Here is a 17,516-nt window from a genome sequence, read left to right on the forward strand (position 1 = left end):
TAATTCATAAGTAGTTTTCTTTTCTTAATGAGTCTGACATCTAACTACCAAGCACTGATACGTATGACTAGTCTGTAAGATGTATTCTTTTGACCCTGTGCTTACCCTTTCACATTAATGAGCATCAGTAAGGTCTTTGGCTAATGTGGTTTGAAATGAATTGTAAATTAAGAAAACATGAAGAATAACAACCTTGATTTAGCATATATAAAAATATCCCAAATACTTAAATATAAAAAAAATTCATTTCCTAAGATGGGATTTAAGTAAAAAAACAAACAAAAAGAACCATGACATTTATCTTTAGACCTATATCCTGAAAATTTAGTTGAGGTAACCTCTGCAAGACACAGATCCACACTTGCACACAGTTCTGACCCTCTTTTTGGCTGGGCTGAGGTCAATAGACTCTGAAGATATATCTCCAGAACCTGAATATGTGGAGGGAAAAAAAAAACAGGAAAAATAGAGTTGGTAATTATAATACTGAATTTTTTATTATTAATTTTAAAGTTTTTCCCCCCTGAGTGTACATATTGAATATTTATTTAGAACTTGAATCAATGAGAATAATTATCTTATGTTCATATCTAGATAACTAACTAGCAGACAGAAGTAACTGCAAGGCTGCAAAATAACCATTAAAGACCATCACTGGGACAATATAGTAAATGTTTGTCCCTTAAGGATTATGTAATTAGTAGTGTTCAATCACCAATTAATAAGCAAATATTGGAGTTATGTGGTAAAATCAGTAAAAAACAAAAACCATTAAGATTAGTTTTATTGCAGGGGTAAGATGATCTTAGAATTAAAAGCACACGAAGTCAGAATGCAATTTTGGAATGCAAAATCAGATTTTTTTCAGTATGAATAGACATCTGGAATAATGGAAGTCACTGGGAAACTGACTGAATTATACAATATTCATTTAATGTATGAGTTTTCATGAGAGCATAGAACAAGATTAAACTTTACATAAAATGTTAGGAAGCTCATTCTAAAGAAAAATGTTAAAATATATTTAGCTGCCTAAGTAATTAAAAAAACTACATACAAATGTGAGCTATGTTTTCACGTGGTTTAGAAACTTCTAGTTTTTTGAGGCTACGATAAAAAGGATTTTATAACATCTTTTTTTTAAAACCCTTACCTTCTGTCTTAGAATCAGTACTGTGCATTGGTTTCAAGGTAGAAGAGCAGTAAGGGCTAGGCAATGGGGGTTAAGTGACTTGCCCAGGGTCACACAGTTAGGAAATATTCAATGTCATATTTGAATCCAGGACCTCCTGGCTCTACGCTTGGCTCTCTCCACTGAGCCATTCAGCTGTCCTAATTTTATAACATTTCCAAAAGAACTAAATAATAATATTTTGTGTAAGAGAATCATAATGGAGAAGTTTCCTTATTTGAATCTTAAGTTTCTTCAGCTACAAAATAATGGAGGCAGAATTAAATATAAAGGTCCTTTTCAAGTCTGATTCCATCCTATAACCATAATTGTTTAACATAAGTCATAAATATCCATTATATAATCAGCATACCTTTCATTTGATAATCAAAAGTAAGCTCTTCTCCAGGATGTATTGTTCTTGTGGAAAACAGTGCTATTCGAGGAAGGCGAGTGTCGAGGTTATCAATGAAGACATTGAACACCTGAAGATTTGGGTCACACTAAAAAAGGAATATTAGAATTAATGATCACTGCTATTATATGTGCAGAAGCATGATTTAAGTTAGACAAATATCACATGAAAATTTTAATTTCCTAGGGCCTTATTTTTAAGTTATTTTGAATATTTAATTATTCTTTATGTGGATAAAGCACACACTTGAGATAATTAAAAGGCCTAAGTTAAATTTATTAGGCCTAAATTTAAGGTTCCAGAGTGTCTCAGGGCTCAAAGAAAAAGCTGAGGAGCTCATTGCTTTCCCCATGCATTTATAAAGCCATATTGGTCAGGGTGGTAAAGCCTATTAACAGGTTTGCCTGTTTAGCAAACAAAATTAGAATTTAAAACATTTTTCTTTTAGTATTTTTTGAGATATTTCAAGATTCATGATTTTAACAGTGTGGTACTCTCCACTGATGCAGACTGAAACCTCTTCACCCTTTGGTCTTATTGAATTGCTATAACTAAACAAATTCAAATTCATCATCTATTGGCCAGCCTTCTGGTGATGAACCACTCTGTACCTGGCTAGGTTGGTTTTTAGGTAACAGATTTGGATATTACATCACCTGGTCCCTTACCTGAAGCCTTTCCAATTTTGTTGGGAATGTCAGACCTCATCTCTTGCTTACATAGCCTTTTAGAACACGGTTTCACCACAACAAAGTGAAACATTAACATAGGACTTTGCTGGACATTGGTTATGTTAATGTTTAATTTGGTTGATATCAAATTCTTCACAAAACAAAATTTACATTAAAATAGCTTGAGTGAATTTGGAAGAAATTCCAACATTATTCATAAACCAATTATTGCTGAGCTAATAACATGAAATATTTTCCCCCAAGTTTATAACCTTATTTGCTGTCTTCCTGTTTAAGACAGTAATAATATGTTAACAAGATGCTACGTGAAAGACATAAAAATATTATAAAGCACTCCAGAAATACAAAGCACTGTAGGAGTGATTATTCTTAAGAGCTTATTTTTAAGGGACTAGGCAGTTTTATGTGGAAATGATTCTTGGTATTAAGTACTAAAAAAAAAAATCAAGATTTTTAAAGTAACAAGATGAAATTTTTGGCCCTCTAATTTTAAAAGGTCCTATTTATGCTTGAAATGATACTTCTTACACTATGATTCACAAAATGAGACACATTTCCATATCGAGCTGCATCCACTGTGAATTCATCAGATTCATAGTCCAGATCAAAGAGATATGTGATTCCTTTATTATCATAGAGCTGCCCTCGTCTCTCAGCTTCTTCACTTGTGATAACCTACAAAGAAAAACTAATATATTATATAACTATTGCTGAACTGAAAGAAAAAGCAATCCATAATTTTGCAAAATAATTATTAAAAGTAAGAACTGATCTTACTGCTGAAACCAAGGAAACAAACTCTTAATGTTAACAGTATGCCAACAGTAGTTGTGACCTAAAAATGTTTTAAATCACACATATAATAGCTATTCTGCATAGTCACAGTGATTGCCAATCATCTAACAAGTTCTTTCTGAAACAAGATTGTTGAAAGCAAGTAGAGAAATCTGGGAGATGAAAAAAGTTATGTTACAAAAATTACTGCAAACAAATACATATTTTAAAAACAACATATTTGCAAAATTTACTCAGCTATTCTTCCCTGCAAATACGGGATTACTAAAGGCAAATAGAAAGCACACTGAAGTTTATGTGCCTAATTTTTTTCCCTTTAATAATCTTTGAATATAATTACAAAAGGAAGCTTACTAGTAACACAAAACTTTAGTTAAGTTCAATTTGCAGTGAACAATTGCAAAAAAATTAATTTTGTAGGATTTTACAAAGATCTGCCTCAAAAGCAAAAAATGTTTTCTCTATTTCCACCTTTTTATTTGATTACCCATTTGGCTACAAACCCAAATTTTCTAAAGTAAAATATAGTAAATAAAATCTTTAAAGTTCAAATATATTGAAGAGTAACTTAAAAATTCACACAATCAGGAAGAGTCCACAAAGATCAAGATCTAAGTGAGATTAGCTTTGCTCTCTCTAAAGACAATATTAGATCCACTCTCATCAAGAACAACTCTAAAATTGAAATAGGATTTAAAATGACCAGATATGCGACCACAAACAAATATCTCTGGAGCTAGGATTTATCAGTATGGCAAGCAATTTGATTCTTTGCGTGTCAGTAGGAAGACTGTTTGCAATTCAAAGTGAGCTTATAGGAACATAAGTTCTGTACTTCCATTATCATCTTTTTAGATTCATTGTTTTCACAGCAAGTTGGTAGTATTGATGGGTATTTATTAGAACTTAAAGTACTTAAAATAGCATCACTTCCAGTTGTCATACAGTTTATACATGGGCATACTTTTGTTTTTGAATGTATCCTCTCCAATACTTAAGGCATTTGTAATGTCACTGATGTGGTACTTCCCTCCACCAATGCAGATTACAATCCCATTACAACTTTTTTTTCCGAGAGCTGCTGTAGCTGAAAAATTCATTACCAGGCAGCCAGCATGGTGATGAGCTGGTCCCCGCTTAGGTTAGTTCTCTAACAGACACGAGACCAAAACTTAAAAGTTTACACTTGAAGCTTCCCAGCTTAGTACAACTTGCCACACTTCTGCTCCACTGGTATATACCTTAGGATTACCTCCATGTCACAAAGAGGCACCAACTTTATCAGGAACTTAAAATTATACATTTTATTAAGAATACCCCAGCACTCCTGATGCAAAACCGAGAAAATATATCTGTAAATCTTTGCAAATGTCAGTCACAAAATATACCAGTCAGGTCAAACAGTTAATGTTATCAGAAAAAATAAATAATTTATTAACAAAGAAACAAGTACTTTGGAAAAAAAGCCTTTTCCCAAAAATGTAACAATCTTGTATACATATTATTCATTACAGTCTAAGTAGTTTAACGTACCTCTCCAACATACTCCATGACAAAACTCATTCTTTTAATTTTCACAAGGGTTTTCACTCCCCAGCCACAGCCATTGCTAGTTCGAAAGATGCAAAGTGAATATGGTGTACCTTTCTGAACAATCCTATTGGGACAATCAGGCCCACATTTACACCGTGAGTTGCACTCATAGATAGGAGTGCCAGGTTGGATTTTTATCTGCCTTTTTTTATTGTAAGCCAGATGAACTCCAGCTTCTGCAGGGCAGCACTTCTCAAAAAAGCAATCTGTGCACATACAACCAACTATGGCTTCATTTGTTAAATTGATTCCAGGAGCAGGTTTGTATTCATTAATGTAGTAGAAGTCTAAAGGTGGGCCTTCCAGATCAACAGTATTTTCAACAAAGATCATTCCTTTATGGCTCTTTTTTCTGTTAAGCTCTTCTTGCCATCTCTGCAGAGCTACTCTTTGTTTAGCCTTCTTGACAACATACTCAGCAATAGCAGGCTTCAGACTTTTGATATCATTTTTCAACATTACTGCTTTGCCTTGTTTTAGCTGAGACAAATAATCACGCTGGTCATTATAAAACTGTTCAAGAAGTAATGGACATTTGAGATTTCTTGAAGGTTCCCAAGTATTTGTAGTTTCTGGCCATCCTTTCCATTTTACAAGGTAATATTCCATATCCTTAAAATATAAAAGATGTACATCAAGAAGTAAGGTTTCAATTCAATTTAACAATGTCTATAATGGACAAAACATTGTTTTAAATCAAGAGGGAAAACATTGGGGGATAGGGGTGGTAAGAATGAGTTATAATATACCAAGGTGAACAAGATATAATCCCTTCCCTCAAGGACCTCATTTATTGTTTATTAGGGAAGGTAAAAGATATATTTATTTGAATTAAGTACTCTAAAGAGAAAACAAATACTTATTATTTTGACATCATTCTAGAATAAATTACTGCATCTTTAAGGGATGTTATACAAAATATGAAAATTGTTTTCAAACTCATGTTGCTGAATTTTTGTTACATAAAAGATCCATTAAATGCCTCAAAAGCATTGTTATGAATAAATGTTGCCAAGTAGTTTTATGCTGCTAAGATTATCAACAAAAAACCAAAAGTATTTATACTTATCCCAGCAAATATTCAACAATCAAAAAAAAAAAGGAGAACCCAGGTAAGTTACACAGCCAGGTGGGTTCTCTGGGGCTTATGTCCACACCCAATATTATAGACTAATAACGTTATTTTTGTAACATCTGTCACCAGCACACCAACCTCTTCTAGCTCTTTTTTGGAAAGCCACATTGTTCAAGTCTGGTACATAGGCCCTAATGCCACCAAAGTACCCTAACTGTATCTATAACCATGCTGCTACAGAAAGCTCAGTCTTTCTCGCTCAATGCTGAGATTTCTTAACAAGGGCTTGGAGAAGTTGACCCCTTTATCCAGTTTTTAGTCAAGAGGGAGGTGCTTTATCATTTGGTATTTTGTCAGCTAGGAATTTTAAATGGCAATTCTGAATGATTCCTTGACTTGTAGTTTAGTTGGATATTTTGATCTTATTGATCAAAATAATGATCTTAGTAATGACTCTATGGTGCCGCAAGACTGAAATACCACCTAAATCATTAGAATTATAGTTAGTACAGCTTTACCAAAAAGATTTTGCTGGATCCCAATTATTTTAAAACTAGTAATACACACTAGGTCTTCAATAGATAGTTCTTAAACTCTGTATTGATAGGAAGGACATACAAGATTATTTTAATCTTGACCTCTATATGACAGGCATGGCATCCAAAAAAGTTACTTCCCCGCTATGCCATGTCCTGGGCCAAACCATATCTGGATGCCAACATTTTACAAAAGATGCTGAGGACAATGAGGCAGCAAAGGGCCTTGATTTCATGGCAAAGGATGACCAGTTTAAAGAACTGGTGATTTTTAGCCTGTAAAAGGAGTATGGGTAGTGGGGAGAGTATATAATTGTCTTTTAAGTATCTGAGGGCTGAGATGTAAGGCAAATAAGACAAGACAGCTACAGTAAAATAGTAAATGATTAAGTGCTAAAATGAGTATCAGGATAATGCAGACTCAAACTACTGAGATATAGGGCAAAATGATGGAGTAAGATTTTGAAGGATGAATAAGATTTAATAGGAAAATAAAAAGGGAAGAATGTTTGCAATATGGAATATTCATGGTATTTTGTAGGGACAGAGAGAAAATGATCTTGGCTAGAAGAAAGGGTTTATGATAGGGGCTACCAGAATTGGGGTTAATAGGTACTTACTTCATGGATCCATGTTATTTTCATTATGGGTACTCTTTCCACAACTGCCACTTGCACCCCATTTGTGCCATCTTATCCTTCTTGAGACTTGCCTACTCCCTTGTAGGGACTGTGTCATTTTTGTCTTTGTATCTCCACCTTGTACATAGTAGGCACTTATTTTTTTTTTAAAAAACAGAATTGACAGGTCCTGCCCTTATAAGGAATTCAGAATGGGGTTACTTACTACCTCTGTGACTTTGCAGAAGTCATATGTTCTAGGTATTGGTTTCCTTCTTTGTAAAATGGGATTAGAGTAAATGATTTCTAAGGTCCTTTCTAGAACTAAACCATGTGATCTTTGCATTAATTCAGGGATAGGTACTAAAAGCTCCTCTCTAAATCTTTTGCTTTTTTATATATCAGTATAAAACCAAGGCTCTCGTTATCCAATTATCCTTGTTCCTTTTCTAGTCATGCATGCATATTTTTATAATTGTCTTTGCATGAATAACACTGTTGGTGATATGCTGTGTCTTTCCATTGCTGTATGGGTCACCTATGATTTTTATTCTTCTAAAGTCGTGATTCCTTATGATTCATTATTAAACCTCATTGGGAGAATGTTAATAAGTTTTTTGCACCAAGGGGCAGGAATTATTCAACAGCTGCAAAATTTCCCAAATGAAGTCTAGCCCAAGATCTCTTATTTAATTCTGGGTCTGGGTTGCTATGTATCTGTAGTACTAGTTTAAGATTCAAATTTTACTAGGCTAATGTAATGGGGCTGCTCATTAAACTACATGATATACTCTGGGAAATAAGTATTCCTCATCCACTTGGTTTTTCCTGTGTGGTTAGGCCTATTCTTTGCTTTCTCTTATACCACCATCTAGCACAGTGCTTTCCAGGTATCAGGTTCTTAATACCCGTGAAACTGAAATGAATATCTATGCCAGTTTTACTTAGGAAGACATGTGTGAAATTCTGAGGCTTGGGATAATCAGCAATAGCAACCACTATAAATAGTGGAATTTGTCTTCCATTTGGACTTTTCACGAGGCAGCCTCTATAACATTAGTGGACACCTTTCTGTATTTCATGCTTCATATTCAATGATATGGATAATTTGAAGACCACTGAACAATTATTTCTATGGTTGTTTCTATACTGCTACTCCCTGGCTTCATTCTCATCTATCCACACTCTACATAGCAGTCAGTGAGATATTGCCCAAACAAGGTCTGTCCATCACTCCTCTGCTCAAGAAACTACAGTGGCTTCTTATTGCCTCCAAGGTCAAATACAAACCCGTTTGTTTCCTTCAAACCTCAACTCAAACTCCAAATCCTACACAAGGCTTTTCTTGGCACCTCCCCACTTCCACCAGCTAGTGGTTCTCTTCATGGCCCCCCGAATTACCTTGTAATTACTTTGTATAGACTTTGTACATATATGTGTACATGTTGCTTCTCTGGATAGAATGTAATCTCCTTGAGGGCAGGAATCATTTCATTTTCTTATGTTTGATTGTATCCAAAGACATTCTGGACGAATGTGGTTTTGGGAATGCCAGTATAAAGCAAATAGCTATGTATAGGATGCAGAGGGAACTCAAGGCTGGCAAAAAATTACTAGCTATCCTCCAAGTAATTTTTTAAGGGCCAAACTATATCCTGGAAATGATATAGGGGATGCCAGCAGTCACTGAGTGTGTGAATCACAGACTCATAATTAGAAATGATAATTTACCCCAGCCTATACCTAAACAAGAATTCCCTTCTTAATATATTCGACAAATGGGCCTTTCCCAGAATGTCTCTAGAGGAAGGAAACCCATTACTTCCCATTCCATTTTTGCACAGACTTTTAATTGTTAGGAATTTTTAAGTTAAACTTGCCTTTTTGCAAATTTGAAAGAGGTTGATTTACTTGGTGAGTGTCATTATTCAGGGGTAGATATGGAGTCAGGAGAAGTCAGAAAAATTAATTGTTCAAGTTTGAAAAAGAAGGAATTTGCTTGTATACAAAAAGCAGTGATGGTACTTCGTACACTGGTAGTGGTTCTGTGGATAAGAGATAGCACTAGGCCTCGACTTCAATTGAGAGGGCCCTTTTTTATGGTAGTCTAAATCCCAGGGTTCTTACTCAGGAAATACTTCTAATCTACTTGGGGGTCTTCACTGCAGTTCTGCCTATCACTGCTCTTGGATAGCCTTAAATCTTACATTGAGCTTCCTGTATGCTTGTTTCTTTGCTGTTTTCATTTTTTGTTTTATTTTTCCTAAGCTTCCTCCATAGTATTTTCCAGGTTAGCCTGAACTCTCCAACCTGGTGCTTACTATATTGCTTAGCTTGACAAGATGCACAAGTGTTTTCTGGTAAGGTAATTTCAAAGCTCTTTTGAACTTCTTGAGGCAATTCTTACATTGGTTGAATTTAAGAAATTTCTGTAATTAGTCAATATCTTTACTTTTATCTAGTTCTTGTTCATCAGGGTTAAGAGCTTACTTAAATATTTCATATTGGGGATGCTGTGATTATTCAGTCTTCTCATCCTTTTCCTTTCTTCTAACTTCATGGCAATTTTGACCTTTGCTCTGATCAATGGTATGAATGCATACATACTGAAAGGATTTCCATGTATTAGTAACTACGCATTTCCCATTAAGTAAATTTCATTTTTGGTGACAATTTAGTATTCTTTGTATCCTGTATCATCACTCTCTTTGAAGAAAATATTAGTGACACACAGGCATGAATCATCCAAGTAGTCTGCAAACTTTAGGATTAGTTTCTTATTCCCTGAACAACAACAACAACAACAACAATTTCCAATATTTTCACTGTTTTCCTGTGTTCACATTCCCACGGAAATCACTGTATTTCAAAGTAAATATGATGAATTGGTTTGAAGTATGTTGTCCAATTCTTTGTTGAATTTATCTACATTTTCATCCTCTGACAAATGTTAGAGCACATAAGCTGCCACTATCTTCATGATAGTGACCTTGCTTATGCTCATTACATGAGTATTATAAGGCATGGTGACCATTCCATGACTTATTGTCCTTGGATAAACAATCAACTAACTCAATCAATTTATTTATTAGCTTCCATTTAGTTGCAATTTGTTTTCTAGTTTAGTTTAAAGTATATATGTAAAGTGGATGTGACTCAGTTTCTCCAGTGTGTTCTATTAATTACTTGGAAGTCAGATAAAAATCTTTCTTACATTAAGTTAAATTACATAGCTAAATTAATTCTTGTACTTGACCTAAAAATGTTAATTTTTTGAACTCCCTTTTCTACCACAATCACTTTTCAAGCAAGAATGAAGGTTATGTTGCATTAAAAAAAAAAAAGATTCTTGGGCTGACTGTAATAAAGGAATCACCTAAAAGGCAATTTGGTGGCAATGAGCACCTCTTTACTTAGCTTGTTTCTCTGACATTAAACTTGGTGTTTCTGGAACTTAACTCAATGATCGACAGTTTAGTATAACTGACTAGTGTTTATGCTGTTAGTATAATCTTTTGAGAACTCAGAAGTGACTTCCACATCATGATGTGGTATTGAAGCAGGGGTGCTGCTGAGGCTGAGAAGTATATTGAAAATAAATTTAGGAGAACCATTAACACAGAGGCTGAGGTGTTTTCACTTCGACCTTTAAGCATATGGAAAGTCAACCAAGAAATTTTTGAGCAGCAAGGAATGATGAAATGGGAATGTTTTTGGAAAACAAATGTGGGAGTATGAACAACAGTTAAGGAAGGAAGAATCCGAAGAGACTATTATAGTATGTCTTCCTGCAAGGTGAAGAAGGTTGTGAGTAGAGTAGTGACAATGGGGATAGAAAAAAGTAAATGCAAAAGATATTTGGAAAGATGCATAGGGTTTGGTGACTGACCACTAATGGAATAGTGGGAATGAAAAGTAAAGAAATATGAAGCTAATCTGTAAGGATGGTGGGACCACTGATAGATAATGGTAAATTGGGAAATGGGTAGCAATTTGCAAGGTGAAGATTCTTTCCTAATGGACTACATATGGGATATCATACTAGGTACCACCTTTTAGAAAAAACAAAAAGTTTTTTTTGATAAACCAAAGTGTATCTAGAGTTGATGGAGCCCGTGTCACATAAGACCTGATTAAAGGAACTAGGAACAATTATCAAAGGGAAGGGAAGGCTTGGAGGAACAGTCTCTTCAGTAATCTGAAGGACAGTCTTGTGAGCAAGGGATTAAGGGATTAGAATTAGAAGCAATGAGTGGAAGTTACAGAGGTGTGTTATTAAATTTTATGTAAGGAAAAATTTCTAACAATTAAAGCTGTTCAAAAGTAGAATGAGCTGCTTTGAGAAGTAGTGGATTCCCCATCCACAGAAAGCTTCAAACTATGCTACATGACTTCTTGGGGATGTTCAAGAAGAGATCCCATGATTACAAATTCGGGTTTAAATATGGAATCATATAATCTGGGCCAGGATCTTAAAAATCAAGTTTAATCCCCTCACTTTACAGATGTGGAAATGAAGACTTGTAGAGATTAAGTGATTTACTAAGTGGCTAAAACTAGTCAGCATAGAACAGAGCTTGAATCTCTTGACTGTCCCAACTCATTAAGTTTGAGGCAAAAGGACATTCACATAGATATCTGGTAGGAACTGTTATCCAGAAATTGACATTAAAGTAAGCTTAAATTTTTGCATACATACCACCTGCTAGTAGGGAAGTGATCCTGAAAGTATGCTATTTGATAGCTATGGGGACACTGACTTCGAATACATTCACTGTGATTCTAACACAGAGATGGTCATGGACTAGCAATCATAAAATATTTTCATTGTTAAGGCACATTTTATGCTTCAAAAATCACAAATATTATTTGGCAACAATAATGATGAAAAATTTTTAAAAGATAAAAAATAATCCTATTGTAGCCTAGAATGTAAACTTTTAAAAATTTCTTGCTTTTCCAAATTCCAAATTTCTTCCTCATGATAAAATGAAATGAAATACTGAAGTAACGTCTGATTAGAACTTTATTGAGGACTACACATTTGCCTTACCTTTTCTATCTTGTAGTCACACAAGTATTCCACCTCATAATTATTTAGATTCCTTTTGGTGATTCCAATCGATTTACATGTGAGCTTTTCCTTTCTACATAATTCTTGAAGAGTATCAAGTGAAGCTAGGCAAGGCACACACCAAGCTACAATGAGAAAATATGATTCCTCACTAATAAAATACTAAAGAATATATACTTTTTTAGTTTAACATTCCCACCCTCCAATTAGCAGTAATTCTACACACTAAAATCACATACAAATATGAATGAATGAATTTTTTTTTAGTAGAAAACCTAAAGGTTTAAGCTACTATTTTGGCAAGTTTCCTGGATGGTTAGTCTTGATTCCCATCATATGACAACCAATGTCATCCATTACTTAAATAAATTCCCACCAATTCAAGTTGTGCTAAGATCCTTAAATGAATATTTTGTTTGCTTCATTAAGATTATGATACCCTTTGTAGTGGTTAGCACAAATAAATATTTTTCACTTGGTTCATTACATTTACATATATAATTACTTTATTAATGGAGCTTACAACCCCACCCCACCCCCAGCCAACTATTAGGACATATTATAATTGTTAAAAATATACAGGTATACTAACATAAGAAATTTTAAAATGAAGCCAAATGTACAGCTTTGTAGTAAAGCATAAGTTCTTTGTTTTCTTTAACCAACAAACAGGCAAAGAATTGAAAGCCAAAAAAAAATACTGAACTTCTAATATTCAGCACAGCTTTCCCACTTTGAAAGGCTATAAGATTTGAAATTTTCATTTGTCTTGCCCATGCCGTTACCATTTAATCCAGCGCTGTGATTGCACTGGTAAAATGAACTCCTGGGGAGGAAAACTCCCTGCATCAATGTTGTTTAGTTGTTTCAGTCATGTCTTTTTTACTCCATTTTGGGGTTTTCTTGGCAAAGATCCTGGAGTGGTTTGCCATTTCCTTCTCCAGCTCATTTTTACAGATGAGGAACCGAGGCAAATAAGGTTAAATGTCTTACCCAGGGTCATACAGTTAGTGAGGCCCAGATTTGAACTCATGAAGATGAGTCTTCCTGATTCCAAGGCCAGTGCTTTATCCACTTTGCCACCTAGCTGCCTTAAAATAATTTATCAATTTATTTATTTTTGCCCAGTGCATTTTGATGCCTTAGAGAAAAGTCATGATTGTCCCATCTTTTTACAACTCAGGTTATAGTAAAGCTCTAACATAGATTATTCTTTCTGCGATAGTGGCTATAGTATATAACTTTGCTGTTGTCCAGTAATTTTCAGTCGTGTCTGACTCTTTGTGACCCCATTTGGGATTTTGTTGGCAAAGATACTGGAGTGATTTGCCATTTCCTCCTCCAGCTCATTTTACAGATGAGGAAACTGAGGCAAACTGGGTTAAGTGACTTGGTCTGGGTCACACAGCTAGTAAATGTCTATGGCCAGATTTGAATTTAGAAAGATAAGTCTTCCTCTGACTCTAGGCCCAGCACACTATTAATTGTGTCACCTAGCTGCCACTCTCTACCAATACAAATCAGAAACTTAGTGGTCTTCCCTGGAACACTTAGAGGTTAAATGATATGCCCAAAGTCACAGAGCCAGAATGTGTCAGAAGCTGGACCAGACAGGAATGGGAAGGGATGTTAGACTCTAAAATGATAAAGTGTAACCTCAAGATAAATAAACCCAAGAATTATGCACATAATGGAAACAACAATAATTTTTCCATCTTTTTTTTATCTTAAAGACATGTCAAAGTAATGAATGATAAAATGCCCTAACTACTATGAAATATGATCTTGCAATTTATACAAATTTGTTTCTACTTTAACTGCCTATACTAAAATTTAACGTTATTGATAGGATCACAGATTTTGAAGGGACCTTAGAGGTCATCTGGTCTATCTAACCTCTTCATTTTACCCAAAAGGACACTAAAGCTAAGAGAGATCAAGTGATTTACCAAAAATTACAACTAAGTAGTAAAGGGGCAGAGGTAGGATTTGAACCTAGATCCTCATCCAGAACTCTTCATTGCTTAAAAATGTTAGAAGTAAATTCTTCCAATCACAAAAAAATTCGAATGATTCCTTTAAATAGTGAGTTAAGTAAAACATTTAGAATGCATATACAATATATATAACACACAAAACTGTTAGATCTACGTTTACCTGACATAACAGAGTACTAGACTTAAAATAGAAGACCAGAATTCTATACCCAGTTCTACTATATAACTTTGGAGAAAACATTTAACTCCATCTGTACTTCAGATTTTTCACTGTAAAGATGGGATGCGAGGAGAGGGAAAGTTTGGAGGAGATCCTCCACCTAGAGAGATTTGGATTTACCAAAAATTGAGAGTCCTTACTTTCCATACTTCCAAGCCAGTGAGAGCCACCACACCGATTTTGTGGTCTGAGATGAGCAGTGAGGAGTAAACCTAATAACTACAATACCTTTTCCCTTGCTATGTAGGGGATTTCACTGCAGTTTCCTCACAAATATCTTGACTATCAGCAGTATCTCCCACAACCACAAAAATCTCTTAAAGAGAAAAAAGTCCTCACGAAAAGATAGGGGTCCTGGGCTAACTTCTAAAGATCCTTCCAACTCTAAAATTCTTAGAAATATATAAAGTGAGGTGCGCCTAAACTGTCAGGTGCTAATGATGCTCAATATCTACTAAGGCAAGGTATTTACGGGAGGCATAATTCAATCTGTTAGCAGCACTCAAGATTTTCTATTTCTGTGTGGTGGAGAGCAATCAGAAAAATTTTAATGTAGCCAGAGGCACCTAGCAGTGATTTCAACCTACTCTTAATAGAAAAACCACTGGAAAACCTTAATGTTAATTTCCAAGATTAAGTGTTTCATCAACACCATAAACATTGGTTCCTGGATATACTGCACAAAGGCTTGCCATCCCTGAAGAACTAAAAATGCAAAGGCTTCCGTATGTTCAGGGATGGATTGTGTCTACAGGAATTCCATGTGTTCCTTAAGGAGCCACTCAAGCACGCTGCGAAAGCGGAGGCGCAAAAGTTAGCTTCAACAAATTTCTCAGGTCCCTCAGCCACTTCACCCCAGTATTTCCTTTAATTATGATTCTAAAGATCCACAGGGGGTTTCGGGGGGGAGGAGGAGAGCAGGGGTCGGGTATCTAATTCTCTGCAGCCCAGGAAAAATTAGCAAGTCTGCTAGGGGCAGAGGAACCCTGCTCCCCACTTCTTCCTAGCCACTATCACAGAGCCCGAGCTCCAACAACCCCCGAGTTCATGCTTCCCCCTAGCCTCCAGCCTTTCTACAGCCCCATGCCCAAGTCTTCCTCTCTAGAAAGTTACGACCAGCCTCCCAGCCCCGGGTCCCTGTCCATACAAAGAAACTTGGAACCCACCCACCCACCCACAAGAGTCCTCGAAGGACCACAAAGAAGTCAAACCGCAGCCTGCCTTCCCATCAGGTTTCGGATCCTGCACAGGGATTAACAAACCACTAATCCCCCTCCGTGGGGCCGGGCACCTCCCGCTCCTGCCCCACACCTCGCGCCCGCCGTCCCCCCACCTCCGTTACAGTTGGGGAGCCAAAGCCTGCCCTGCGCGGGGCCCGGGGGGCGCGGGGCCCGGCGCCCAGCCAGCGGCGCCTCCGGGGCCCGGGAAACGTTGGTGCCCGCGGAGGGTGACGGTAAACGGCTCCCCACCCGGATCGGCGCGGGCTGCGGGGGCAGAGGCGCCAACCCGGTTCAGTTCCCGCGGCGTGCACCCAAGTAGGCTCCCGCCAGCGTGCAGCGCGGAGAGCCGGGACGGGACAGGACGGGACGGGATGAGGCTGAGGGAGGAAGGGATAAAAAGAGGGAGGGAGGAGGAAGAGGGATCGGGACTGGGGGCAGAGGGGCCAGGGGCAAGCGGGACAGTGCGGGGCCAGCCCCCCGCCCTGCTCCCCACGTTGGGGTCACCGCGTATGGAGTGTGCGGGTGGCGGGCTGCTCCCCAGCACCGAGGTCTCCTTCCCGGTCTTGAAGGCGCGGGGAGCGCGGTTTGGGCAGTGGGAGGTGAGACGAGGCGGGGTGGGGGCAGGGACCCTCTCCAGCCCTCACCTCCTCGCGCTCCGGCCGCGGCCGCCGCCATCTTGTGGAACCTTCATTCAAACTGGCGCGGTCTGACCGGACCGCTCAGCTGGAGGGCCGAGGCCCCGCCCCCTTACCCGGCTCCGAGCGGCGAGCGGGGAGCGGGGAGGGAGGAGACAGGCTCACACGTCAGGGCATGACGGGCTCCTGCAGCTGAGCGCGCGGGCTTCCAGGTCCCCGTGGCCACAGCGGCCCCGGGCTTCCGCGCGGCTCCGAAGCTGGCCTCACAGCGGTCAAGTCAATGCGTGCAGTGCAGCCGAGCCGCGGCGGGAAGCCCGAATTCCTCCTCTCTCTCCTGCCGCGTTAGGAGAGACACGATCCCCACCCTCAACCCCCGCAACCAGCGAGATGCGGGCGGAACCCTGAAGTCCCCGGAGGCGGGTGCGGGGAGCGCGTGCAAACTCTGTACGGAGTTCTCGGACTGGAGAAGTGTGGGCTAGCTGAGCCTGATCGGTCGTGGAGGAAGGGAAGAACATTTATTAGGCGCCTACTGGGTGCCAGGCGCAAAGCTCATTTTTTAAAATACAAATCATGGGGCAAAAGACTGATTTATTGAGGGCCAAGATGACGTCTGCCCATCACCGAGGAGCAGTCAAGTTAGAACCTGTATTCTACACCGTAGTTACATTTATCTCTTTGACTTAGACAAGATTTTCCTGTGACTTGACCAAAAAATGCAAAATAAGTTGATATCTAACTTATGAGGTCCCCAGGCCTCTTTAAAGGTATCATGGTACTACCATTGTGATATAGGGGGAAAAAATCAAAATATTAACTTGACAGCATACAACAAAGCACCTTAGCTAGACTCATGAATTGAAGTTTAAAATTAATTTAAACGCATAAAAATGGTCATTGTAATTGGGAGTTGCTATGTAAAGAATAATATAAAACTTAATTGTCTAGTTTTAAAAACCTATATCAGTCCCTTGAAAATTCTATGTAAGATTGGAGGTTATTTGTCCAGCAATACCGCTACCGCTGTTAGTAGTGGTTGCAGGACTTGAGGGCTCAGGCGCACAAAACATCAAAGGCCCCTGATCTGAGTTCCTCTTTCTTCATGGGCTTGTCTTGAGGAAGAGACCGTAGATTTGTCCTCCTTGGCTGGAGTAGGTGCAATGAACACCGAAGGAGAACAGGGAGGCAGATTTAGTTTCCATATAAAGAACAATGCCTTAAAACGTGCGGTCCTAAAGTGTGACGAGTAGTAAATTCTTAATGTGGGATTTTGTGAAACTTAGGCAGATTTGGCCAAAGGCACATAGATAGTAAAAGGGGGAGGGACCAGATATTCTGGTTTTAGGGCTCCCTATTAGGTACTTCACTCACACAGCCACCCTCCTCGTTCAGACTATGCACCTCTTGCCTAGGTTGTTGCAATGGCCTCCGGACGGACCTCCTTGCTTCTCCCCCTTAGCTAATGTTTCTGAAGCG

At 38.0% G+C, this 17,516-nt stretch overlaps 1 protein-coding gene across 2 annotated transcripts; it reads right to left on the reverse strand.

The window, feature by feature from the left end:
* Window positions 1–324: 324 nt before the first annotated feature.
* SUV39H2 (SUV39H2 histone lysine methyltransferase) lies at window positions 325–16,083 on the reverse strand. Of its 2 annotated transcripts, none has more exons than XM_044678649.1 (6): window positions 16,053–16,083; window positions 11,951–12,096; window positions 5,129–5,278; window positions 2,807–2,953; window positions 1,545–1,674; window positions 325–431 (listed from the first exon to the last, which is right to left on the reverse strand). In XM_044678649.1, exons 1-6 carry the CDS (start codon window positions 16,081–16,083, stop codon window positions 325–327), a joined length of 711 nt encoding a protein of 236 aa, XP_044534584.1. The 2 variants fall into 2 exon arrangements, with proteins under 2 accessions (XP_044534584.1, XP_044534583.1); XM_044678648.1 differs by having other exon boundaries at window positions 4,607–5,278.
* Between the last annotated feature and the right edge of the window lie 1,433 nt (window positions 16,084–17,516).

Source organism: Gracilinanus agilis, chromosome 5 (genome assembly GCF_016433145.1).
Source record: "Gracilinanus agilis isolate LMUSP501 chromosome 5, AgileGrace, whole genome shotgun sequence".
Taxonomy (NCBI): Eukaryota; Metazoa; Chordata; class Mammalia; order Didelphimorphia; family Didelphidae; genus Gracilinanus; species Gracilinanus agilis.